Here is a 27,066-nt window from a genome sequence, read left to right on the forward strand (position 1 = left end):
CCCATTTTCTGTCATTTTATCTTGTCCCAAGTTCAATCTGGAAGATCAGGAACCATACAATATACAGAATTGTTTTTGTTACAATTAATTGTCATTACCATAGTTACTTCACACTTCTACACCGGTGCAAATAGGCAAAAAAAATCCCAGGATCATTTAAAATTTAATTTATCTCAGACCACAAAACAAATAGGTGAAAGCATGTTAAGGGCCTTTCTATGGACTAATAACAAATTCTATGTGTTACCATAAGATTCAAGCCACCACTATCATCAGTGAAAAGCAAAAGGTCAGTGGGCGGAGTTAGAGTATTAAGAGGGGGGGATAGAAGAAGGGGAAAGCATGCTTACTTGTAGGAATTTCTGTCTACACTGCTGGACCTGATATTGTCTGTTAGGGTAACTGTAGCCCTCCTTTGTTGTCTCTTTTGCCGGGCGCTGAAAGATGACGTGACAATTGTTCTTACAGAATTTGTAACTTGTGGTTCTTTTTCAAACAAGAGGCACGTGTAACAGTTGACATTGTAAAAGCCGCAACATTGTTAATTGGCAAAAAAAAATCTGAAATGACTTTTTAAAATAAACGCTTTTCTGCATACAATTATGATTGCATATTTAAATTTTTCAAGCAAGCTTTTTCATACTGTTTTTGAATTGTTTTTAAACCTCTGAAAGAAAATTTAAACAATTATGCATTGGTAAGCATTTCATTTTCAGGTTTTTTGACCCTTTTTTTCCAAACAAATATTCAGATAGTGTCAAAGTAACACTTCAAAACTTTCCTGCGTAAAACAGTATTTGTTCAATTTATTTGGACAATGGTGGTCCTTCATACTACATGTACTACACATACAATGCTGGAAACAGTAAGGTACATTTTGGTCAGAAAAGCTCTCCTAACTCTAAATTAGTCTCAAAAGGGGTAAACAAATGATATAAAAGGGACCATTAGAAATAGAATGGGGATAAAATATTCCATAACATGTTAAAGCTGACAAACAACAGCACTCACTACCCTCCACTGGGAGAAAAATATAATAATAATAAGCCATACAAAGAGGTGATGGGCGGAGTTGGTGAGATTGGGGGCAGGTGCAAAGTACTTAAAAAAATTAAATTCTGGAAATTGGTTCACAAAAAACAGCAACAAAAGTCCCAAGAAAGTCTGGTGCTCCTTTTAAAGGGTTGAAAACCTAGTTTGAAGAGGAAACTCTATATATTTAAACCGATTCTACTCTGTGCAAAACGTATAAAAAGTACATGCAAATGCATTCTAAGACGTTGGGAAAAGTGCAGAAAATAGGGGGGAAAATGTAAATTCTGGTCTGAAAAGATGTTCAAGAAATTACAAACATCAACAAATGAATGTAAGAAGAATCAGAGTTTTTTAAGCAGAACCATTCAAATGGTTTGAACTTAAATTCCAACTTGACTTATTAAAACATCGAATGTGTTCAACTTTTAATTTTTAATTTTAATTTAATAGCTTTGAAAAAAAAACTCGGAAAATTCTTTCTTCACTAAATTGTTCAAAAGTCTAAATTTGTTCTCATTTGCAGTGCTCGCTCACAGCAACTTCTGCTAACTACTCAATAAGTTCTGCACTCTTTCCTGAAGAAATACCACGGCAAGAACCAAAAGGGGAGGGGTTTGTGGGGGTGGGGGTGGGGGAAGGGGGAGTCGGCAAAGAAAACACAAGAATGATGCGGGTACAACTTACATCTCCAAAGTGGTCGGTCTCTGCAGACTCTCACTAAATGAGGAGGACGATAGAGGTCTAGGGTTCTGGCTCCTAGAAGCACGGGAAAAGGGGGAGGCGGGCAAGGAAGGCAAGAGAGACAAGCAGACAAACAAACAAGCATGCAGACAATTCAGTTATCAAATAGGCACAGTCACGGACAGATCCGGGGGTTGTAAGAGAAGAATGCAAAATTCAAAAGACGCTCATCTAAGATTTATCTCGAGGTTTTTCAAGGTTTTATGAGGTGTTACAGGGTACTTCAACATTCAACCTCCAGTTACTGCTTGTTAGCTGTTTCGGTGTACACACCGAAACAGCTCTTGTTTTCGTTAAGATTTTTTTTTTTCTTTTTTTTTCTTTTTTTTTTTTCTCCTTTTTCAGACTTTTTCTCCATAGGTTTAACACACGTTTCTTCTACCAATCCACTTTGCCACTTTTTAAAATCCGATTGATTTCAGACTTGGTACATACTTAGACCACCACCCACAGATGGTCCTAGAAGAAATTTGTGATCGTGACGTCATCAGGTGTCAGGTTACGTCACATTAAAGATGCATTTTTGCCCATATGTTTTGTACACGTTTTAAAACACTCCAGTTTGGCATCTTCGTAAATCCGATCGACTTTAAACTTAATTCATACTTAGACCACCACCCACAGATGGTCCTAGACGAAATTCGTGATCGTGACGTCATCAAGAGTCAGGTTACATCACATTAAAGATGCATTTTCCCCATAGGGTTTGTACATGTATTAAAACGCTCCATTTCGGCACTTTCGTAAATCCGATCGACGTTACACTTGGTACACACTTAGACCATCACCCACAGATGGTCCTTGAAGAAATTCGTGATCGTGACGTCATCAGGTGGCACGTTACTTTACATTAAAGATGTACATTTTCCCCATAGGTTTCGTACACGTTTTTCTGCAATTCATACTTTGGCACGATATGTCTGATTGGCTTTTCTCTTGGCAGATGACATTCGAAATGACTTCATCAAGTGTTCATCACGTGCACAGAGTATTTCAAATATCCGAAACAGCTTGTGTTTGTCCACAAACACATTTCTAGTTTAATTTTGCATTCTTTCCTAAAATAAGTTCGGTTTAAATGTACTCTTCTAAAACAGGGAAAGGACTCTAACGTTTTAGCAGCTATGCACTGAAAGTAAAACATTGAAAATGATGAAAACAAAACTTCACATGTATGTGTAAGGGCTTGTTGCACTTTTGTGAGGTACAATCAAATTTGAAATCATCTCTTTCGTTTTCCCGACAAATTTAGACAACAAATCTCTGACGATTGAAAAAAGTATAATAAAAATCAAGATGTGTTTTAATAGGGATTCATTGGAACAATTTCTGGGTGGGGCACCAACCCAGGATCTGCCAACAGTCACATTGCACGCAAGGCAAGCAAAACAAGTCAAAAAAGTCAACAGAACAATTCTGAACATAAACTCACAATGCACACATGCTATAAGCACTTTCTGCTGTACATACACTAAATAAAAAGCTCAGCTCTAGAAAAGGTCAAAACTTAGGATAATGCTTAAATGAAGATGGCTAGACAAAAAAAGTAGGTTTGTAATCTTTAGTTTTGGCAAGAAGAGCTTTGCCAGATTTAGAATCTTATCAGGAACTATGGTTCAAGTTTGGCTAACAGACGGCCAAAAAATATTTTGGAAACTCTTTTTTTTATACTAAGAATCAATAAGGTAGTACCAATAACAAGGAACACTGATCATACACTCATGCACTGATAGTCCGGCAGGTCTCTTTAACCCTAGCCCTCCTAAATCCTTCACAATCCATCCAGAGATTTTGTAGGATTTTGCAAGACTGAGGAAGGTACAGCATCAGGCCAAATTTCATCGTGCTTAGCAGAAAACTTTGCTTATCGAATCTGTGTGCTAAGCATGGATCAGTTGAGTACCAGTCACAAGCAATAAAATTGCATGACACTTTGGCTGGTAACCTGAGTTTGTGTGCTTAGCAATTCCTGCACTTAGCGGATCCATGAATTTGGCTCCAGCTGTGTCACTGGTTTCTGTCAAGTGGAGGATTTTGGAGGATTCAGGAAGGACCTCCTCCAAGAAGGGAGTTATGGTTACAAAGACTGTAAAACTCAAGGAAATCTCACCTTTCTGCGCCCCTGCTGTTGACGGTCCCGTTGGCTTGGACTGACAGCAGGCTTCCCGATGGGGACGATCGCCGGTATCTGTCTTGCTCTGCTTCCCGCCTCCTCTCCACTTTCCATCGTTCCTCCTCCTGCTGCCACCGTTGCTCTTCTTGTTGCTGCCGGACTCGCTCCTCCTTTGCCTTCAACTTCTGATCCTCGTAGATGGCTTTTTGTCTCGTCAGTGCCTGGGTTTTGACAAACGGAGGGGGTATTAGGGAAGGGTATTTATTTATAAGTTGTAAGAAGTTTTACGGAAGGTAGAGATATGCGGGAAGGGGGTGAAAAAGTGGGAGGCAAGCTGAGGATTACACGATCCTGCCGGATGAGATACTTAGAGGGACATTCTTGAAGAACTTTTTGACTCCATGAATATGATTGCATGATTACATATTTGTCTATAATTTTGATTACATAATGATTACATATAACTGAACATTGGGGTCCACTGTTTTCCTGTCCCTGTTACATCTGACAACTATGATTGTATAATTCTGGTGCACTCCTTAATGCAGTCATCCTCCAAGAGTGATTATGAATAGCAAACTACCTACCCAACAAATAAAAAAAATTGTTTGAAGTCATTCTTAATGATACTTGAATGACAAATTTCAAAGTGCCAAGGTAACGGGGACAGGAAAAATGTCACACTTTGTCCCCAAAATTTATAGAATTAACCACATATGTGGACCCAGAAAAACAGGGGGAAAAAAGAAACGGCAGAAAAAAATCTTCGGAAGGTGATTACTAAAGAAAATCTTAATGGCAGATAAATTGGAAACTTTGGAAAACACAGGATCAGAAAAGATTCTCCTTTGTTTGGTCGATTGGAACAGGCTTTACTAAAAGCCTGGAGGGTTGACTATCGGCTAAAGGTTTCGTCAAGAATCTGACATGATGCACATGCATAGCTTACCTTACTTTTATTGATAAATGCCTCTGGGAAAAGGGAGGGGCGGGGCTGGATGGAAAGAGGGAGGGGATGGAGGGGGTCAGAGATGACATGTACGCTAGTCATCTCAGCAAACCTACACCGATAAAGTACAAGACCATCTGTGACTTTTTGACACAATGGCGGGAATTGACATTTAATTATAATAAACTCACCATGGCGAATTGGCTTAGGATTTCAAGCGATATTATCCGCAAACAAACCCACTGCATAAGACTCAGGATATTTTGGATTTTAAGTCTTTTAAATAAGCAACTAAAAGTTTTTCAACATTGGAAAAGTATTTTACAATTTTTTTTTTTTTTTGGGGAAAAGCACAAACTGCAAGGGAGAAATGTGGAAATCAAGCTTACACTCAAATGGCTTCAAGGTATTAAAACAGAGACTGGAATAACTCTACAGGGATTTGCCAAATTAGAAACGACACCACACAACTCAGGAGATTTTTTTTTTTAGATTTGACTAGTATAATTTGAAAGTAGGAGAACTGCAACAGCGTGTTTTACGCAATCAAGCATGCATTGCGCCAAACTGAAACACACACACGCTTGTTGCTCGAAATGTGTTCGAAATACGACGCAGCCGATGCGCGTTATGCAAGTTGACGCTCAAAATGCCGATGCACGTGGATGGTCTGTAGGAAATGACGTCATTTGAACGAGACTTATTGTTTTACAATGCATCTAACCAAAGAAAGCGTAGAAATTTGTAAGGTTAAATAAAATCTTGACAATTATCCTCAAATAATTCGCCCGAGACCCAAATCTTCTTTCAGTAATTTCAACCAAAGAATTTCATTCATTAAAAATACTTTTTCTCCGAGAATTTTAAATGCACGAGGCCAAGAACAAAGCATGCTTCGTAAAATGAAAGTTCCATGCAGAAAGAGTTCTTTTGGTTTTACCTTATCAGATTAAAAATCTGATAGAAATGACTCTTTTCTTTTTCCCAATGCTCAATGCTGTTTGTTTCCAAAGAGTAATGCTCAAACCTAACTCGTTGCAGTTTCAGCTCAGTGAATATTACACCTTTCAAGGAAATTGTGCAAAACCATGCGCTGTTGGATCACAAATCACTATTTTTCAATTGACTGATCGTTAGAAATCACCTACATTTCTTGATTTCTTCTAAAATGACAGCAAGCCAGACAGAATAATTTCACAGGGTGTTTAGTACCAGTACCATCTTTAATCCAAGCAAGCCTTTAGATAACAATTTGGTAGGTTACTTTTCGGATAATGAAAATGATCCTATATGCCTTTAAGGAAAACACTATGTAGTTTCCTCTCTTCTTCAAACAACTGAAGACTTATTGTAAATATATATCTAAAGATGCACTTACCAAATTAAGAATCAATGGACACTATCTTACCAATTGGAACACATCAACCAAACAAAATCACTCGCCTCTGCAAAAAATAAGCCGTCAAACGGGTCATCATCCTCAGCAAGTTTCACAAATCTCCCAGCATGCCATGCCAAGAAAACTGAATGACTGATACATACTTTATGGGGATTCACCTTAGTAAACTCGTCTGGTTCCGTCTGGGTGGGCGTGATCTCGCCGTCTTCCATGCCATCGTCGCCCGTGTCGATGTAATCAATATCGCCCGCGGCGTCCGTGCCAAAGGACGAGGACGACGTGTTGTTGCTGCCCAGGGATTGGTTCAGGAACTCTTCACGCTGCTGCCGGTGTTCCTTCTGCTGATTGGCTCGGTCGGCAAGAATGCGGGCTTCCTCATCGTCATTGGACGGCTGTGGAGGAGCAACAATTTTTTTACCAAAAGGAAATCAACTTGTAGGGCTTGAAATAATGACCTTTAGTTTACGAAAATTTGGTGCTATTCAGATATTTAATCACCAGCCAACCCTGGCAAGCAAGCTTGTCTGGAGATTGTAGGTTCAGATTTTGCTTGAGTCGATTTCAAAATTACAATCGCAATTTCAAAATTACAATCAGGGCCTAAGTCAGCATTTGAAAAAAGGGTGCTTAAATTTAGCTTAAAATGAAAAACACAGGATCAAAAGTCCTCAAGGTTGATCTGTTCAGAATAGTGTACAGGGGAGTCAAGAAGACAGGGGCGTTGTTTCAGGCGACAAGTGAGTCTGGTTATAGTTTCCCACTGTGGTTAATTAGAGTGGTTGGAGTTTTGTGCCCATTCTAAAGAACTTAAGTCTTTATATCCAAACCAAGAAGATTTTTAATACCAAGAATACTTTTTTTTAGTTAAAACATCCAGTAGAATGTTGCAAATATCAAGTTCTTCTTGTGATTTTTTGAAAGGCCAGTACCTCTGTGGCGGACCATCTCTTGTCACCGTCGATGTAACCCGAGTCTGCCGTCAGTGCGCCCCGCCTTAACTCCCCAATCTTGGCGTTCCAGAAGGCAAAGTCTTCCACGGCACTGTAGGAAAAGAAAAAAAGTGACAATACATGCAGTGATTTATTACTTCAAAAACTTGCCTCTACATAAAAATGACATGATTACTATAAGGGATTGCGAGTCAACTACTCACAGAGACAAGCCAGTTAAGGATTCCAACTGCAGCAAGATTTGTTGACCTTCATTTTGGGACAAGCAGGGCTGACTAACGTATAGTAGTCTATGGGGGTAATAGTAACCAAATCTGAAATATGCAATTTTTCATGTAATCATAAATGGTAGATGGAAAGCATAGTGCAGCCCAGTGTTTTCAGAATGTTGGACTGATATCAGAACAATTTTTTTTTATTTCGATAAATCCGTAAGTACCCTCCATGATTTTGCAGTATACAGCCTATTATTTATCCAAATCAAGTGTACTACAAGGAGGGCAGTTTTGTTTGCATGTGTAGTTGTATAATTTATGCAACATATTATTCCGATTTGGCTGATTTTTCAATTATTTTCTTTGGGATTGGGGGAATCAAACTAAATCTGTGCATCGTCTCATACAGCCTAAAATTGTTTGAATGAGAATCACAAGCAACCTTTAAGTGAGAAACACAAAGACAAAGTTGTGCAACAGGTTAAAACACAGAAAACAATAAATAGGTACATAAACAATGTGTATTACAGGTGTTTTCAGGCAATGAATGTGAATAAGATGCTCAAATACGATCAGTGATTCAGCCTAATTATCCACGGACTCCTGCAAGAAAAACTACATGCAAAACATGAAATACAGGACGCCTAAATACATCTAAATTGATACCATTTGATTTCTTCATATGAAGTTGCAAATTATCTTCATAGATCTTACTTGTTTCTTTTATTTCTATTCATTTTATCAAATTTTGTGGCATGTGTACGACCATTTCTTGTGGGTGGAATAATTCTGAGCCGGAAAACTTAAAACGGGAAATAATTGAAATTTGTTAAAGCAAGTTAGTTTGGTACAATGTCCATTCATCTACATGTTTGTATTTCAATCACTGAGAAAACAGTAAAAACACGAGTACTATTATAGAATTATGTCAAATAAACATTTTGGCCAGTGCAAGAGTGTGCATGTTTTTTTTCCAGGAACAATTTTTAACGTTTCTCATACTTGGAATAGTCACCAATCTTTCTTTTCTTATCTGACCTTTGACCTGAACCACTTCCACATCTCATTGTGTTCCTGATGATACATGCATGCCCAACATTCCTGCTTTCCAGACAAAGGTATTTTCTATTATCAGGACACGCCACGTTGTCAAGGAAACGGTGTAACTCGATATTTCCGAGGATATGAGATTGCAAAAATATCAATCAATACATTTCCACAATGAGGTTTCAAAATTGTCGCCTCAGGATTTTTCTAGAACACAGTGATGACTTTGCAAATCCAATAGCAAAACTACAATTCCAACCAAGAGAAGAAATAACTTAAGCTGCCCTACAAATTGTGATTATTTTCAAACAAAAAGATTAGAAAAAATATTGAAACCTCACATGTAAAAAATATGACAAAGAACACAAAAACAGATTATTAACGGGCACAAAATATTAAGACATCTAAAGCACAAGAGATTAGACAACTAAATATTTAAAGAACATTTTACTTTATATCAGATTAGTTTTGATTTTCAAGTTAAAAAAATGAACCACTAATTTATGTAACATTCCCACTCTATAGGACAAGGATACAACATGAAATATGTGTTTCTACAAAATATTGTTTGGAATATTAAAAACACACGGACATGTACATGTATCCCGTAAAATATTAATTTCTCCATTTCCTTGTATTTGACATTAAACAAGTAATAACAGGATGAATACAGGGTGAGAAGAAAGATGTACATGGAGGTGACAACTGGACACATAGGAAACTACACCAACAAGTACCGACAATGCAGCAATGAAACGGCTGACTGCAGGCGGCCATATTGGATCGAAACATGGATAAGCACAGGCAAAAGTCTGCAGGCTTATAATTTGGTCTCAGTGTACAAATTTGTCACAATCCCTGACTAAGTTATTTCATTTAAACAAATGTTTGTCAATACATGTACATGTATATATTAGGAACTGATTTTGACTGTAAAAAATATTGCATATCAGTTCTTGGAACGATTATATTTTTGAACAAAAACAATTCCCTTCAATATCAAATAGGTCATAGAACTGCAACTGTGTATTTTACGCATTCAAGCCTGCATTGCGCAGTGATAGAAACATTCCAAACACGCGCGCTTGTTGCTCTAAATGTGTTTGAAATATGATGCAGCCGATGCGCGTTATGCAAGTTGACGCTCAAAATGCCGATGCACATGGCTGGTCTGTAGGAAATGACGTCATTTGAGCGAGACCTATCCTAACCGATTATTCTGATCCAATATGGCCGCCCTCAAGTTATGACACCACATGTAAACAGCTTATAACGGATGTGTTGTACTACCTAGGGTCACCATTACACAGGGTGGAATGACTGGAGTCAGAATCAATGGAGGACTGGGGGGTGAGGGTGGAGCTTCTGAAATGAAAAGGGGTGGTAAAAGATATGAATTGGAATCATTGTAACGGAAACCACTATGAAACACAAGCAAAAGAAAAAAGGGGGGAAAAAAAAGTAAAACAAAATAATATGACCAAGTATCATGTACATGTATGTATGTGTAATGGAAAAAGATGACAGATGATGCAAACCCAACTATTGACAGGAACGACATATCGGCAGGCAAATTTTGAGTTGACACAAGCAATGATTGGTTTACAAAAGTTGTATCTGACATGGATCACTGCACCTTAACCTATTTAAAATATATTATATTGTATGAAAACATGTACTTTGCAAGGAAATCCCCAAGTACTTTGTAGTTGGACTACTACATGTACAATGTATGTTGAAAAAATAATCATGAGACCCAACAAGTATTATAATTTTTACGTTTAAATCAACAACACGTACGGATCAAATAAGTAAACATGCAGATTCGTTTTGGAAATGGACAACATCCACTCAACTAATTAATCCAATCTGATACTATATGTGTCGCCCTCTCTAGTTAGAATGAAAACACTATGTCCTAAAGACAACTCTACAGTGCATTTCATGACACCACACAAAATGAAACGGCAAGAAACAAAAAACAAAGTCAAACACATCGAATTGGAAGTAGAATGGTAAAATCTTAGCAGGCAAAACCAACACATCATGCCAACCCCCCCCCCCCCATCCTCTCCTCTCTACAGCCCCTCCCCCTTCGTTCATGCATACATGTACAATCCTTTCTTGTATACTTGCACAAGAATATTATGAAACCAACATAATTTGCACCACAAATAAAAATACCTAGGAGAGCCATTAGAGCCTTCGGACCCTTTTGAATACTGGGCGGTGAGTGTGGACGGACTGAGAACCACCGACTGGTTCCCCGCTTGGCTGGTGTCCAGCTGGTTGATGTGTGTGCTGTGCGAGGAGCCAAAGCGCGTAGCTGCTTCGTTAGTGGCTAGCCATGTGTATCTGAGCAACGTGTGGATTGGTTAGGAATTAGTGCTCAGCAAAGCTTCACAGCAACGGAAATTTTTTAGAAGACTTTTAGAGGTAACAATGCCTTTTTAATCATCTTTTCTTAAAATCTAAATTGCATACATAAACTTGAGAAAGAGTAGTGCAGACGTTTGATGCCAGGATTATAAAACAAAATGCAACTCAATTTTGCATGAAGTTTGATGAAGACAGAAACTTCAACATAAATATTTGATAGCAGTGGGAAAATAATATTACTTTGAAACAAAAGTTTGTTAGCATTGAGGATGCTGAATTAAACGTTGTTTCTGTTCTTAACTCAGGTTCACCATTATCTCTGGTTTACAGACAGTTATTACGCTATTCATAAAGAGAGACGTTTCTTCAGTGATTTTTATTTTAAAAAAAATGCTTTTGGGCAAAAAAATTGAGAGAAAAGCTTGCCGGTGAACAGCTTGAAAGAAGTGAAGAAAGTAATCTAAAAAGCACTTGAAGTTATCTTTAGGGGAAACAAAGAGCTAAAGTAGGTGAAAGCAATAAAATAGCGTTAGTTGAAAGGCAACCGTGAGCTCACTTCAGTCTGTACATATTAAAGTGTCCTTAATACAATTGGGTTTGCTGGGATCGGGTGGTGTCGAAGGGGAAGGGGGTGGAGTCAAAGGGGGGGGGGGGTGTCACAAACATTTACTCAAAACATATCAACTCATTTTAGAGAAGGATAAAAAGGAATTCTAAAATCCTCTACTTCAATATTTAACAAGTCTTCCAGGAACTAGACCAAGATGGTGGTAAATTGTTAAGACTTTATACAGACTGATCGAGGAGTAAGTGACATACTTTGCATTGTTGTAGGACCGTCTTGACAGTCTCTCATTCTGCTCTAAGCGACTCCTCTTCTCATCTTTTGTTGCCACATTGTTCAGATACTTAAAGATGTGGACTTTCCCCCTCGTACAGACCTTGGGATAAGAACAATTGACAAAGGGTCAATACGATTCGGAAATGAACATAGATCAGTAGCCCAAAACAGCCACAAATATCAGAAAGGAGAAAGTTTAACAGTCTGTCTTGAGACAAAATGGCAATCCAGTGTTTAACTCCTAGTTTCCTTTAAAACAGGATAAATTCAAACCTTGCTCAAAAGGTTACATTTAAATGTACTCCACACCCTTTTATACTTCAGGTTGGCTGGGCAAATTGGGGTAAAGCATCTTGCCCTAGGACACAGAATCAAGAATATGCAATTTGGAAAAATTCAGAAAAAAATTGTGGCAAAAATGTGACGATTTAAATGTGTAAGAGTTTATTTTACCTGTGCTGGTGGCATCTCTAGCGGATTGTGCTCTAATTTCAAGACGTCTAACGTCTTGATGTGTCTGTACGACGGTGGGATGAAACAGATTTTATTACAGGAGACGTCCAGCATGATTAACTTCAGCCGGCTGATTTCTGCAAAACGAAAAAGATGGATTCGGGTGCATTACATCACCGTGTGAGGATATTCAAAAATTTAAGAAGAATAGTTTGCCCTTAACAATAATTGTTGTGATACTTATTTATCTGCTTGTCAGACACAATAGTTGATCAACTAATCAACTCAAAAGTTATTCGATCTCTTTTCATCAAGTTGTTTGTGGGGCTCTTTTTGTCAAGCGACACACTTTGTCGAAAGCCGTCGGCAGTTTTGCGCACGATTTGACAGCTTCCATGAGAATAAGAAGCTCAAATTTCTTCTTTCAAATCGGTCAAATATCAGCCAATCCACTACCTCTAAACTGCAAGAGGTGATTTCATCCGTGGTTGGGCTTACCTTCTGGTAAATGCATGAGGTGATTTCGTCTGAGATTGAGCTTACCTTCAGTTAAATGCATGAGGTGATTTCGTCTAATATTGAGCTTAACTTCTGGTAAATGCATGGGGTGATTTCATCCATGGTTGAGCTTACCTTTCGGTAATGCATGAGGTGATTTTGTCTGAGGTTGAGCTCACCTTCAGTTAAATGTATGAGGTCATTTTGTCTGATATTGAGCTTACCTTCAGTTAAATGCATGAGGTGATTTTGTCTGATATTGAGCTTTACTTCTGGTAAATGCATGAGGTGATTTTGTCTAATATTGACCTTACCTTCTTGTAAATGCATGAGGTGATTTCGTCTGAGGTTCAGTTTACCTTCTTGTAAATACATGAGGTGATTTTGTCTGAGATTGAGCTTACCTTCTGGTAAATGCATGAGGTGATTTCGTCTGAGGTTGAGCTCCTTTAGCGATTCCATCTCCCCTATCTGCATAGGTAATGTGTCTAACTCGTTGCAACTGGCATCCTTTTTTTTAACAAACATGGAAAAAAGAAATATTTAAAAGTTGAATGAGTAAATCATGCTACATTAATTAAATTCATTACTGGGAGAATCTGTTGGGGGGGGGGTGTCCACTACTTAAATTTTGTTTACATTTTTGTTAATTTTTGAGAGAATTTGAAGTCTTGTTTATCAGTGGATAGAAACAAAAAGGCCTACCTTCTCCAAGAATGTTTTTCTTTAATTTCTACAGAGAAGGGAACAACTTTTGAAAAAAAACCACTCCAATTCCAAAGAAATCCTCAGACTTCTGCCAAAATCTTTGATTGAAATTTTCTTTTGGGGGGGGGGTGTCCCAATCAGAAAAATAATCAGATAGGGTCGTTGAATTGTGTTGGTGTTAAGAAGATTCGGGATAATTTTAAGCATGGAAAAACTGCTGAGGGGACAAAATAAGAAAATAATTTGTTGAACTCCTTGACTTTGACTTTGACAAATCACAATCATAATTTTAAAGACACTGAAGGCACACGTACAATGTAACATAAAAGGGGGGGGGGTTATGATCTCTCAATCTGGACAGTATTTAAACACAGTCACAAGAGATGTGAACTATCACCCAAGCCAGCCGAGCCAGGCCAGGCCGGGACCGCTGCTGGGTACTTACCAGATGCATTAGCGTCTTCATCTTGCCCACCGCGGGAGGCAACGCTACTAACTTGTTATTGCTGACTATCAGGACCTCTAGGTAGATCTCACAGATCTCTATGGGTAAAGCTGACAAGGAATTACGACTGTAACGAGAAGATTGAACACAAATTAGGAATGTGTGCGAGAATGTGGCATGATGAAGATTAGAAGGAAAATGGTAATCACACCTTGAGTACGCAACTGGTAGAAAACAAAACAAATTATTATGAGGTGGGCAAAATTAGACTTAATACCAAAGCTTGGCACTGTTACATTCTGAATCTGTCTTTCTATTTTTGGCATTTGTAGGTTTGAGACAAGTACATTTGTCAACTTGGGTCAAAACCAAAATTACAAAGTACTGCTAAGCACACAATGGTGAGCTTAACAGGATTGCTAACAGTTCGATGGACAGTGCATTACACAGTACAGCAATGCATGCTAATACCAGTGGTGGAGTTTCCTTAACTCTAACTCTCCTCAATCCTCCAGTCTCCGGGCAGTTTTGGAGGATTTTGAAGGATTTTTGGATGAATACAACATACAATTTTGGAGGATTGTGGAAGATCGAGGACACAAGGACATTCAGTATCGGTTGATTTGAAGGATTGAGAATGAATGGTGTTTGAAGAAGTGGAGGATTTTGGAAGATTGAAGGTGGTTCCTAGCAAAAAGGGCCGAGGGGTTTAGGATTAAACCGTTGTTTTTAGTAATGGAAACATCAACATTCTTGCAAACATTTAGTAAGTAGTAAAGGTCGTGAAATACAAATAAGACAGTCACGATTTTTGTGCTGAAATTGTACACAAAATGTTTAGATGCTTAGCAGTTCCAAAACATGGCACCAACTAACAGTATGATAGATTCCCTTTGCAGAAATTGATGTAAATGTACATTGTATGTATACATGTAATGGAACTAATACATGTAATGTCACTAATTTTTAAAGTCAATAAAATATAAGTGCATCTATAGACAAAGTACATATTCTGTTTCATACCTGTACATACAGTGTATTTGTCTGTCTTGCACTATCAGCTTTTTGTATATTCCTAATATCTCCACTATAAATCAAATAAACAGTACTAAACGAGTGCATTTCCAATTTAGGAATTGACAAGGCCAGCGCTGACTGCCCAGCCATCCCCAAAGTTCTGGTACATGTATTATGTGCGTAAAATATGTAATGATCCAGATGTTAACCCGCTCAGAATCAACTTCCTCATACCCGGAATACCAGTGGGTCAGGGAATGAATACAGCGATGTGTCAAACTGTCCGGTTACCGGTGACAAGATCATTACAGGGTGTTTCCGAAATCTCGGCTGGCCTCCAGCTTCGCCTTTACAATATTTGTAAATTGTAGGCCCCTGACTTTCCACTTGCTTTTGAGTTTTAAATTAAAGGCTTCTTAATTTTTCTGAAGCTAGACTTGGAGCTGAAGTCGATCCAAGATTTCAGAAATTTCCAAAGACCATTTTGGTCGCATGGAAGATGTCACTGTATTTATTTTGGATGGAAGTCTGTGTGTTTGTTAACTTTGACTAGCTGAGGTCAGGCAACAGAATAGTCCTGTTTGGGAGGTAAACAGTCAAAGTGGGTTTGACAAGTTGGCTTTGCAAGCCCTAGGGTAAAATCTCTCTAGATCCTGGGAGAGATATATGCGCATAATCGCTGGTACAGCACAATGGGACAATGGAATAACTAGAGAAAGCAAAACTTTTCCAAGGATAAATTGAGGTTTGGGGAAACCACCCAGGGGCAAGTTTGTTGGATTGACTTCTTTTCAACATCTGTGCATCACATGGTGCTATCTTTTGTAGTCATATTTGTAAACTGCCAAGGATTTGGACTGAGTCTGCACGAAATGTTAAATAGCATTTTTCACAGCTGTTTTGTGGTTTTTCTTTAATACCGGTACTTCAAAGACAGCTACACATACATGTGTACACTAAAAACTACTGCGCGTATGCTCATAATGTAGTGGTGTGCTTGTAGAAAAACATGTATGCATTTCTTATTCAAAAGTCAATTTTTAAAATGAATACATGTACACGTACGGTACCGGTAGATGTATTACGTATATTCCAGGCATTTCGTTCAGGACAATGTCAATACATCAGTACATCTATACACGTATTTGACCATTTCAAGAGAAGTTTACAATTCACATTAATTCTAGTGCATTTGTGTCTTTCCCTGTCTGTGTAGTCAGGCGCGGATCCAGGGGTGGGCCGCGGGGGCACGTGCCCCCCGTCAAATTGAGTCCACAAAAAAATAAAATGAATAAAACAGGGAGAAAAAAGAGGGGGAGGTGAGAGAAATGGAGGGAAGGAGGAGGGCAACCTTCTAACAAAAATACCGGCGCCGATATTAAACATCAGCGGCCTGCAAACATTGTGTACTGGCCGTATGACACAGGGAACTCGAGAAGCTTCGAAATAAACCGCGATCCCACCGTACGTACTCCATAAGTAACCCTGCATAGTATATCGGTTATGAAATGCGATTCATATGAGCGTACGTACCGGTACGAAAAACACGCACGTGTGACAGCCGATGTGCTGTGTTTAGCGCGATGAGTGCGACATACACGTTGAACGCTGCTCTTTGGACCACACTATTGGTCAAGGGGTGTGTTTTCGTATAACAATTTGCCAACATTTCTTCCACGCGCTTTCAAGGAGTCCAAAACATGTCCGTTTCCGTAGAAAATATTATCTTATTGATAAACTGAAAATTTATACTTGATACAAAACATTAGAAAGCATCCTTGCAAAAGTTTACAAACTAAGTCTGTACAATTCCGTTTCAAAAATAAAATGCACGAAAACAATTATGCAGACGAAATGTTATCAAGTGAAAAACAGAAGAAACTTAAAAGGCTTGTTAAAGCAAGAGTATAAATTAAACCAATGAAAAATATCCTTATGTAACTTAAAACATTTTGCTGAAATAACTCGGGGAAGGAGGGGCCAGATTTCGCCTCAGATTGCACCACAGAGCATCTAATTATCAAAAAAAATCCCGGGGCCCTTAAGCGGGCCCCGGACCCCAGTCACCCCACGCCGAAAGACATTCGCGCTCCGCATTATTAGTCCTCGGGGCAGATCGTACGCATCCTTAAAACAGTTTACAAACTAAGCCTATCCAATTCCTTTTCAAAAATAAAATGCAAGAAATTGATTATGCAGTCGAAAATACTTGGTTATCCAGTGAGGAACAGAAGAAACTTAACTGGGCTGGTATTAAGAAATACAAGAGTACAATTTCAAACCAATGAACAAAAAATAAAAAAAACACATGGTGTTACCGCAAACCGAAGCGATAAAAAAAAATCCTAATAATCTTCACAACATTTTGCTGAAATGGGGCCAGGAATCGCCTCAGTTTGCACCACAGATCATCTATAGAATCAAAAATTTCCCAGGGCCCTTCAGTGGGCCCCGAACCACACGCCGTAAGACACTGCTCCGCGTTCGCATTAGTCCTTGGAGCAATTGCCCCAGCGCATCGCCCGTTGCAACAGTTTACAATCTAAGTCAATACAAGTCCTTTTTTTTCTAAATACAATGCAAGAAATTATGAAGACGAAAAAACATGGTTTGCAATTTTGAAGTACACAGTAGCTTAAAATTTGTAAAAACAAGAGTATATTTTTAAAAAATACCTTACAAGATTATCAACTTTTGCACAAATAATTCAGGGGGAAAGGTGCCAGGATCGCCTCAGATTGCACCACAGAGCATCTAGAATCCAACATTTCCCGGGGCCCTTAAGCGGGCCCCGGACCCCACGCCGTAAGGGCTTCGCGCTCGCTACATTAGTCCTCGGAGGAAATGTTCTAAAGGTGTGCCCCCCGTCTAAAGAAATCCTGGATCCGCGTCTGGTAGTCCTGTAAACCTGTGTCTATCATGAAGATGTTAATACCGGTATCTGCCATTCATATCTTCAGCATGAAATACAAAACACCGTAGTATGTTGTAACAACCCATTGCCCTCAGTGTTTCATCTGTGGACATCATCACTCATTACTGCAGTCCTCCGATATCATTTCCAGACTTTCATCAATTTGTCTTTTACTTTTACCATCTTTAATCTCTCCATTATCAGCGGTGTGTTGTCATGTCTTAAAATTTATGAGATTCGCGTAGCGAAAAGTTAAAAAGCTGTCAGTTTATTATTAACCAATTTACGACCCTATCACCGAAAAAAAGGGAGAATGCACAGTGTATGGCATTTTCAGACATGCAAGTACAAAAACAAATCTAGTAGCCTACCAGTTCTTTCTGCTGGATTTACGAGCACGAGAGCTTACAACTGAGAGTCAATCAAGGTTGTGTCACGTCCATGGTCACGTCCATGAATGTCATCATGAAATCCAACATTCATTAAAACAGTGCTCGATTCTTGTACATGTAGTACAGTACATAAATGTACATGAACACACTCAGTGTAGTACACTGATGTACAGGAAGTTGAAGAACCTTTTTGTTGTAAACTATCTTTTTTTTGAAAGCACTGAATATAAAACCACTGCAAAAATAGGATCGGCACACATGCATTCAATACATTTGCAAAGCTTTTCGTCATGATTTTGTTCAAATAATAAGTGGAAAAATTTCTGTCCAATTCACAACCAGTCCACAATTAGCTTTCAATGAAGGGATTTCCCCACAACATTTTTATAAAAATATGTAAAATGAAGAGTTTTATTTATAAATTTTTATGCCTGTAATATTTCATTTCCATATATCCATCCAAACTGTTGAGTAGTTCTGTATAGCATTACAAACTGCACGTATAGTAAGTGCATGTACAATATATCATTTGATTAATGGAGCACGGTGCTCTCAAGTTTTATGATGTTCATGTAGACATGTACATGTTCGTGAGAACTGTAAGTTATTTCAGCGTTTGGAGAAAAGAATATCGCTAAGAAAACAGATTAACGGATGCATTCCAATCAAGGAAATGATCAATATTTTATCAGTCACTGATATCTAACTCCACCCAGCCCTACAAGTTCCGGTGTGACCCTTTGAAACAATTTAAAAATGGAAAGTGATATGACCTCACTCGGTGTGTTGTTATTTATCATGATCACATTCAGTTCTGTTTTTGTTAGGCCATGTCCACATTCAGTTCTTTTTTTGTCAGGCCTAGTCCACGGCTCCAGTTTCAATTAAACAAAACTCAAGATTAATACATGTTGGTGTATACATGTATGGAATGGTTGGGTATATATTTTTAGCTTCTACATTGTATGTGTATTGAAAGTGATGGCAATACTATCTGACCAAATGCCTCCTGACAATACACCAAGCATGTGATGTTTATGTAAGTCAATGGCGGGTCGTGGCCTTTTCTGAACCTTTCTCCTTTTTATGTCACCTCTATGCTATACTCATCACAAATCACCTGTCGAGAAGTTGAAGGGCAAACAGTGGGTTGAAAACTTACAAAAATTACTCTTTCTTTCGTTTAAATGGAAAACAATTACATGTAAGAACATAAAATTGAGTATTACTGATGATGATTTCAAACAACAAAATTGACAATTCAAACTGATGAAAATGACAAACTTAAATAATAATTTAAGTAAACAATCTTGTATTAACCCTCCTTCTCTGGCTGTCAAATTCAACACAGCTATCCCAGCAGTCAAAATCAATCAAGTAATTAACAGCTCCCAGCCTACTTAAAGCAGGATTGACTGGCTGTGACTGTTTATGTAACTTGATACAGCTATGCCTTGACAGTACATGTTGTACATGTTGGTGATTGATAAGCCAGCTGTACTGGCACCTATTTGCTTTTGTCTGTCAAATGGAATTGGACTAGACAGAGTGCTTGCTTGAATTTTGATCTGACTGTTGGTGACTAGCCTGTGTATAAAGGCATTGCAGGGGAAGAGGATTGAACTTTTGACTGTCTGTGACTGTTCATATTAATCCTAAATTATCTGCACTGTAGTAACAGACATTGCCCCTTTAATCATCTCTGGAATGTCTATTAATATGATCAGACAATGACGGTGTAATAGAGTAATCTGCCCCAATGCCCTACAGTTCAATAGAATCAATACTCTCCATATAATTGGATTTGGGCCTGAAATCCGATCCTTGGGTCACAATAGCAATTTTCGGTTCTCGTCACCCTTAAAGCCTATTTTGCCTCGAGTGGACTGAGTGCAACAACAAATTAGTTTTGAAATTATGACTAGGTCTAAACCTTGAGTACATTTATAGTTTGGAAAAGCTCACAGAATCATTTCTTAGAATAATATGAAGGTTTTATCAATGTACAGTATACATGTCAGAATAACTTTTGTGTGTTATTACATGTACATGTACATGTACATGTACATGTAAGTATGCATATTAGGTGTAGTACCAGTACTACATGTATCAATATTTGTTTAGACACTTGAGACTGTATTTGTTACAGTATGTGTCGTATAAATGTAATCTGTAATGCCGGATTATGACTGCTTTATCTGTGACATCTTATCAATTTGATTGCGACCACTTCCCAAAAACGTCCCTGACCAGAGAATTGTGGTTTGTAATGTTATGCTAAGCTTAAAGAGGTTATCTCATGGTAAATTTATTGAAGAGAACCCACATTACACAAGTGAGCCCTCTTGTGGACTAAAGTCATCCATTTTGCACCATTTAGACAAAAAGGTGTGCGAGTGTCTATTGGGCAACCTGTATAATTTTTTTCCCCAGATTTACACACAAGAACCATCATTCATGTCCAATCATCGGACAACTCATATGGGACGTATCAATGTCCAGCTGCCATGCAAACTGATACGCCCCCCACTAATGGCGCCTCAGGAGAGGCGTGAAATGTAGCCATGAAACCAGAATATTCAATTACCATTTAAGGGCGTAACAAAAATCAATGAAGGAGTGCTTCTCTTTGCATATAGTGAATATCTTTTTTGAAAAGATTTTATGTGTGTTGAATGATAATTTTCTTTAAAACCTTTCAACGCAGACATACGCATTCATGTAGAATTTTTTACGAAATTAACATACATGTATCGGTCATGCTCTTCATATAATGGTTTTGTCTGAGAATGTGCTTGTTTTAAATATACATGTGAAGAAATGTAAGTGGATGTGTGTTTTCAATCAAACGGCTTATTATCTCAAAAGGCCAGAAAGGTTAATGTCCTGAAGTCAGTTTCAACACTTGAGATTTGAAATGGTAACCTGGAGGTTCCATTACCGAATTCAGGGGAATGAAAAGTACCCCAGCTATCATTCAAACTACCAACTGGTATTTCAGGTGTGGCGTTAAGTGCAAACACAATTTGTAGAACATGTTGAGTTTTGCACAAGTTTGCAGTAGTCTGCTGAACCTTTTGAAACAGAAATTTGTACAATAAACTCAAATCAATGTAACGTTCCCTGCTTTGATTCACACTGCTCTCTGTTGAGACATTTGAGCTAGTAGAACTATTGTACTAGCCTGGTGGTATAGCTTTTTTTTTCACTGAAATTCAAACCCTGCGCTTTTCGGCAAAAGTCCTTTTTTCCCTGTGTTTCCAAGCTCATCTGCAACTTAATCACGTCCTGAACAAATTTTGGAATTTCATTTTTGAGGTAATTCCACTCCTTTTCCCTGTTCTAATCTAACATGCACTGTCCGTCTGCTGAATCTGACAATAGGAAATGAATGCCATGGGTAGTATCACGTATCAAATGCAGATTTATTCTGCAAGCTCATGCCATGTTTGTGAAATTTTGACGTTTCCATTTTAACAATCAAGAATGGTTCAGAGCCATGGTTCCAGGAAAAGTTCATATTCCTGTTGGGAGTGACGGGTGGGGGAAGGGGGGGGGGGAGGGGGAACACAGTGTCCGTTACTTGAATTTCCCCATCATAAAAAATGGACTGCATTTGACTTGACTCACCTTAAATTTAAATATGTAAGCATAGTTAACCTAGCGAATGCGTCAGGCACCGTCCTGATAGCGTTATTGTAGCAGTTTAGTCTCTCCAGGGAGACGTACTCGCAGAGTTCGTACGGAACTTCCATGAATCGGTTCTTTGATATATCTGGAGAGAAACAATAAAGTACAAAACAGAAGAAATGTCAATAAAGACAGGCTTCTGTCAATGCAACGACATTCAACAATATCAACTATTACTGGTTTGTTTGTCTTGTTTTTGTAGCCACCTGCAAAATGTTTAAATACTGAACACATGTACACAATTGCGTGTGAGCACAGTGTATGTAAACTTCTGCAGCCACCAAATTTACACAGGATTGTCTTTTCCACACTCTTGTACTGATTTAGTACTGCAAACTGAAAAGATCAAACACTTGTGAATTGTTTTTATTTGTAGGAAACTGTACAACATGACACAGAAAATTGTGTTTGATCTGACAAACTCGTACAAGTACCATACATACATGTACACTGTACTTTGGCTTCGGTTCAGTGTCATTGCCTAGGATCTGACACAGAGACATGCTTGCCATAGAGGAAGTGTCCTGTGGTTTAAATACTTTGACACACTTTGCACTGGGATATTTACAATAATACGTTTCATAAACACAGAGATAGTTGCTGGTACTATTAGAAAGTACATCTGTACAATGTATACATTTAATAAGACTATAAATGTATGCTCTGGATAGGCCTGTAAGTTGGAAGTCAGAACAACCCAATAGCCATGACACATTGTAACTTATGCATTTTGTTGATCTGAACCCTTGAGCAGTGAGGCCCCCCCCCAAAAAAAAATAGATCCAGTTGTCAGGATTTGTTAGACTCTGAATGGATTCTACAGGATACATACATGTACAACCATCTACGTTTTGGTAGTGTAATAAAAAATTTCAGGTCTTTTTTGTGAGCATTTTCTATCAAGGCAAGATTGATTTGGCATTATAAATGACTGGACTTTCTGGTACAATATCGACCAAGCCACTTTATGTACACAATATGTAATTTATGCAAGACCACTATTGGATCTGACAGTGTCAGTGCACTAAATTTCCATTAAGTCTGCTTGAACACTCTAGTACGTATGTACATGTTGTACATTGGCATGTTTGGCTATTTTTATGCATGAATGTGTCAATGTCGGCAGTCGCTGAGTGTTCCGTCTTAATTTATCACCGAGCGCAGCGGCTCACACAAGACCAAGATGAGTCAGCCCAGACGACCCATTATTACTTCACAGCTCCGCCAGTTCCCTTGACTATAGACTTGTCCAAGTCTCATGTCTTTGATCAATGTTCACGTCTGAATTTGTTCTGCATCAATAGGCTGCCTGAGGGTCACAGATGCTGGATGCAAGCCTTGCTTCATCACTGATTTGTAACAAGTTTAACAGTTTCACAGGACTAATGGATCTTTCTCAAGATGTATTTTAAGTCTCAGAGACTTCAGAGCAAGTCTAGCTGTTTGCTCAGACTTAATGACACCGTCTGTCTGTAGGCTGGCTGCGGAATTTGTCGGTATTACTGGGATTAAGAAGCTACCGGTATTGCTGAGAGAGTGGAGCAACAATACCGAGGATTGATTGCAGAACAACTGCTTAAAACTCATCATTGATTGTGACAGGGGAAATACCCATCAATTAACTGATTACAACATTGACCAATAGCTCCATGGTATGTACAATATACATGTACATCACAGTACGTGTACATGTACTTCTGCACTTTTGTCCATACACACGTGCGTATCCGTGTGTTTAATTGACATGCATTACATTTTTAAGGTCGTGTCCCAATTACTTGGCAAGTTGGCTGTGGCTTGGGATTACACACGAGTCTATGAGAAGTGACTGCAGCGGCTAACTATAGAGGCTATGTGTGTAATTTCAAGCTGTTACGAAGCAATTTCAAGTCTTAAGATATTGAAAGAGGACATCTTTTACTTGAATTTCTGACTTTTCATAAATTCACTGCACCGCTCTCAAAAGCCTGAGTAATATAATGGAACTACATGTTCATACTACCGGTAGGCCTATAACTGGAAATTTACATTTGGCATACAATGGACTGACCACCACAACTTGTCTAGGTCACCAAATGACAAAGGTCCAAGCCTAAACAATTCAAAGCCTACATGTATTTCAAGTTTATTTCAACCAAATTTTATATCACTGAAGGGGCAAGTTGAAGTACATGTCAACGTACTGTGCACATGTCATAAAATACACACTGATACAGTACTGCACCGTAGATTTATTTGTACAGTGTGCAGTGAAGGCCATAAACATCTTGTAAACCAGCACACCTGTAGTGCATGGCCTGCTTGCCTGGCTGGCCACGCCTAAATTACCCTTAATAATTAATACCAGCTTTTAAATCATACCATTATATATACATCATGTATGGTACATGACCGGTCACGGTACCCGTACATTGTGTACAATGTACAGAATGCACTTTTTAGTGTGACTTGAACTGTAGGCCTACCGTACCATGAAGACTATGTACATTGCTGTCACAAACCTTTGAAAATATTCTTTACACTTTGTAATGCATGATCAAAAAAATGTCCACTTCGGATTATCTTTGAACAATACACGCACATGGAATTTTATGTACATGCTGCCAGGAAATTGTTTTCAAGGAAATTGCATTCAAACTTTTATTGAACCTAACCTATAATTCAAGGTGGACACCACATGTCTGTATGGTCCTCAGCATGTCATACACTGCAACGGTTCACTTTTGCTTCATCCATGCTTCAAGCATGCTGCTACTTTGTACATTTCTTCCTCCATGGTACATGTACATCCATGGTACATCAGAGCACTGACTTGGCAAGTGGTGCATCAGCTGTACAGTATCAGTAACACTCTCATTTACAATCTTGACACAAACACCATGCCTGTGCAATCAAGTGAAGGCTACACCCACACCTACCCCAGACCACAGGCTGGGATGGGTGGACATGGGCCCAAGTGCCTGACCACAAACCTTGACCACAATCATCAACAATTAGTGGTCAGCCAGCATTGTCCTTGTAAGGACAACCCAATCAACATTACATAGGGACACTGTACATGTTGTCATGGATTTTTGCCAAAATGAAGGAAGCCATGATTTACGACATGCATTACTCAAAATATGCAATAACAGGAAGATCTGTGGTTGCAACTTGTAATAAATCATCCCCTTTTTGAGTTTCATGTATGCATGCAAATGATGCATGGTTCTATGGAGGATTACATGTCCATAATATGTACATTGTAGGCCTATATCCACACATTACGAACCTTTCTGTGGATTTTCAGTACAGCAGCACAAATTACATAGACCAAAAAAAATTGAAAACTCAATTCAAAGTGTTCAAGTTGTGGAAAGCCTAAAGTAAACACAACAGATCCGATCCATACTCTGCATCGATATTTTGGCATAAAATTGCCCACACAAACTTCACATTTATGTGAAGGTACCGGTACATGCATGTGCTTTGTATTTTAAACCACAAAATTCCAGTGCCACGTTTGCGGCTTATTTTTTTTGGCCACATTGCTGAATAGGATGTCCTACCGGGACTACACAATTAGGTAAACTTCCACTAACCCTGTATTCCTGGAAATGAAGAAAAATCCCATTATAGTCACATTCTAGGCTGATTAGGAGTGACAAAACAGGTGGAGAACCAGGAGAACTGGAGCACATGAACATGTTAGTTACATACATGTGATGGGATCAAGCTAAATGAGTCATTTGTCGACCCTGGTCAATTGGGTTTTTTTTTTTACAGATTTGAAAAGAGCACAATCTCAGCATTACTACTGTAAAAACAGCATGCTGATACCATCTTTAGTTAAAAAATTATGGTAGTTGGAACACCAAGAGATGTGATGAAGTGATGTGATGAAGTGGCCCTACATGTATGTTGGCCTGTATCTCCAAATGAAAGTTCAAGAGAAACGACTCATTTAGCTTGATCACATCACAAATGAAGAAGGCTTCTGCTTTAAAACCTTTTACAATGTGTACATGTCCTACATGTGCATGTTCAGCTTAATACTGAGACTGAGACACCTAATATGCTTGGCCCACATGTGAATGCACTTGTACAGTAAATCACAAGTAAAATTGCAAATTGTGCAAACCATTTTTTAAATGCATACAAATGTATACAAAACTGCTCAAAGTGTATAAAATATGAAAGAGGTTAAATGAAAGTGGATGAACTTATTATTGAAGTGGATGACCAAATATGAAAGTGGATGCACAACTATGAAAGTGGCATTGAAATGATTTCTATGCATAATTGCATGCCTTCTATCAAGTGGTCCACTATATTGTGCCCAGTCCCTCATGCTGCCATTTCGTTGGTCAGCACTCAGCTGATGTGACGACTGTCAACTTTTGGCAATGATGTTGTAAGGGCTGAAAAAAGGCTTAGCACAGGAGTGCACGGCTGGCAACAGGCTGGATACGTGTCCCTCAGTGGAATTTGCCACAGAGTTGTACATAGACACAGACATGTACTCTACAACTTACAAGTACAATGATGCAGCATGTTGTCGGGAACCCCCACTGTCCAAAGAAATTCCCCAGACTATCCAATGTCATTGCTAATTGTCTTGAAAATGTCAACTGGTACTGGAACAAAAATGTGCATGTCATCTGCCAAGATATGCTTAGGGAATACATTTGATGCCTTGTGAATGTGTAATGTACACAGTACATGTGTGGGGTATATTGAGGGTGATTTAAGTGTTGTTAGGTGCTTTGGGTCATGGTTTAGGGCAGGACCCCTCTCAGAGTTTTGCTTTTGATGACCCACGTGATGGACAGGAACCATTTGGCCACCCCAAGGGTGGGATTACGAGTCAATCCGATGACAGGAGCTGGCGTTTTAGAAGCCCTACATTTCAGCTTTCACATCGAAATCCAAAATTTGCAAAACAAGAAACAAACTGAGAAAAGGTAACTATCAGGAAAGGGCTTGTAATAAAAATTAAAAATCACAAGTTATACAATTTGAATGCATGTTTTACAAACTTTGTCAAGAATTCAGTTCGTTTTCAAAATGCCTTATTTCTTAAAAGGTTTGTCTCAAAAGCTGAAATTTGTTTGAGAGGGCTTTAAATTACGGTTCATTTGTTCCCTTTTCTGCCAAATTTGATTATTTTGTTTGCCCTTATTATTTATTGGTGATGATGTACATTATGTGTACAGTGTATCTTCATCAGGAAGATTGTGATTTGAAAAAAAAAAATCAGGAAATATTTTCAGTTTGTTGGTACACTGATGTACCGGGTAC

At 38.6% G+C, this 27,066-nt stretch overlaps 1 protein-coding gene across 8 annotated transcripts in view; it reads right to left on the reverse strand.

Annotated features, from left to right (window-relative positions):
- Nucleotides 1–27,066, reverse strand: part of LOC119723379 (DISP complex protein LRCH3-like) — a 42,654-nt gene that overhangs the window by 8,313 nt on the left and 7,275 nt on the right. For 3 of the 8 annotated variants that reach the window (XM_038193987.1, XM_038193985.1, XM_038193988.1), the window contains exons 2-13: nt 21,727–21,871; nt 13,774–13,900; nt 13,025–13,130; nt 12,123–12,259; nt 11,648–11,769; nt 10,634–10,804; nt 9,740–9,814; nt 7,167–7,278; nt 6,396–6,629; nt 3,887–4,110; nt 1,720–1,791; nt 351–437 (exon numbers count right to left, since the gene is read on the reverse strand). In XM_038193987.1, coding sequence (XP_038049915.1) covers nt 351–437; nt 1,720–1,791; nt 3,887–4,110; nt 6,396–6,629; nt 7,167–7,278; nt 9,740–9,814; nt 10,634–10,804; nt 11,648–11,769; nt 12,123–12,259; nt 13,025–13,130; nt 13,774–13,900; nt 21,727–21,871 — 1,612 coding nt within the window. Of the gene's footprint in view, nt 1–350; nt 438–1,719; nt 1,792–3,886; nt 4,111–6,395; nt 6,630–7,166; nt 7,279–9,739; nt 9,815–10,633; nt 10,805–11,647; nt 11,770–12,122; nt 12,260–12,620; nt 12,645–13,024; nt 13,131–13,773; nt 13,901–21,726; nt 21,872–27,066 lie in introns of all 8 variants that reach the window. The other 5 variants (XM_038193986.1, XM_038193991.1, XM_038193992.1 and 2 more) reach the window with 5 other exon arrangements.

This window comes from Patiria miniata, unplaced genomic scaffold (assembly GCF_015706575.1).
Source record: "Patiria miniata isolate m_02_andy unplaced genomic scaffold, ASM1570657v1 HiC_scaffold_17, whole genome shotgun sequence".
Taxonomy (NCBI): domain Eukaryota; kingdom Metazoa; phylum Echinodermata; class Asteroidea; order Valvatida; family Asterinidae; genus Patiria; species Patiria miniata.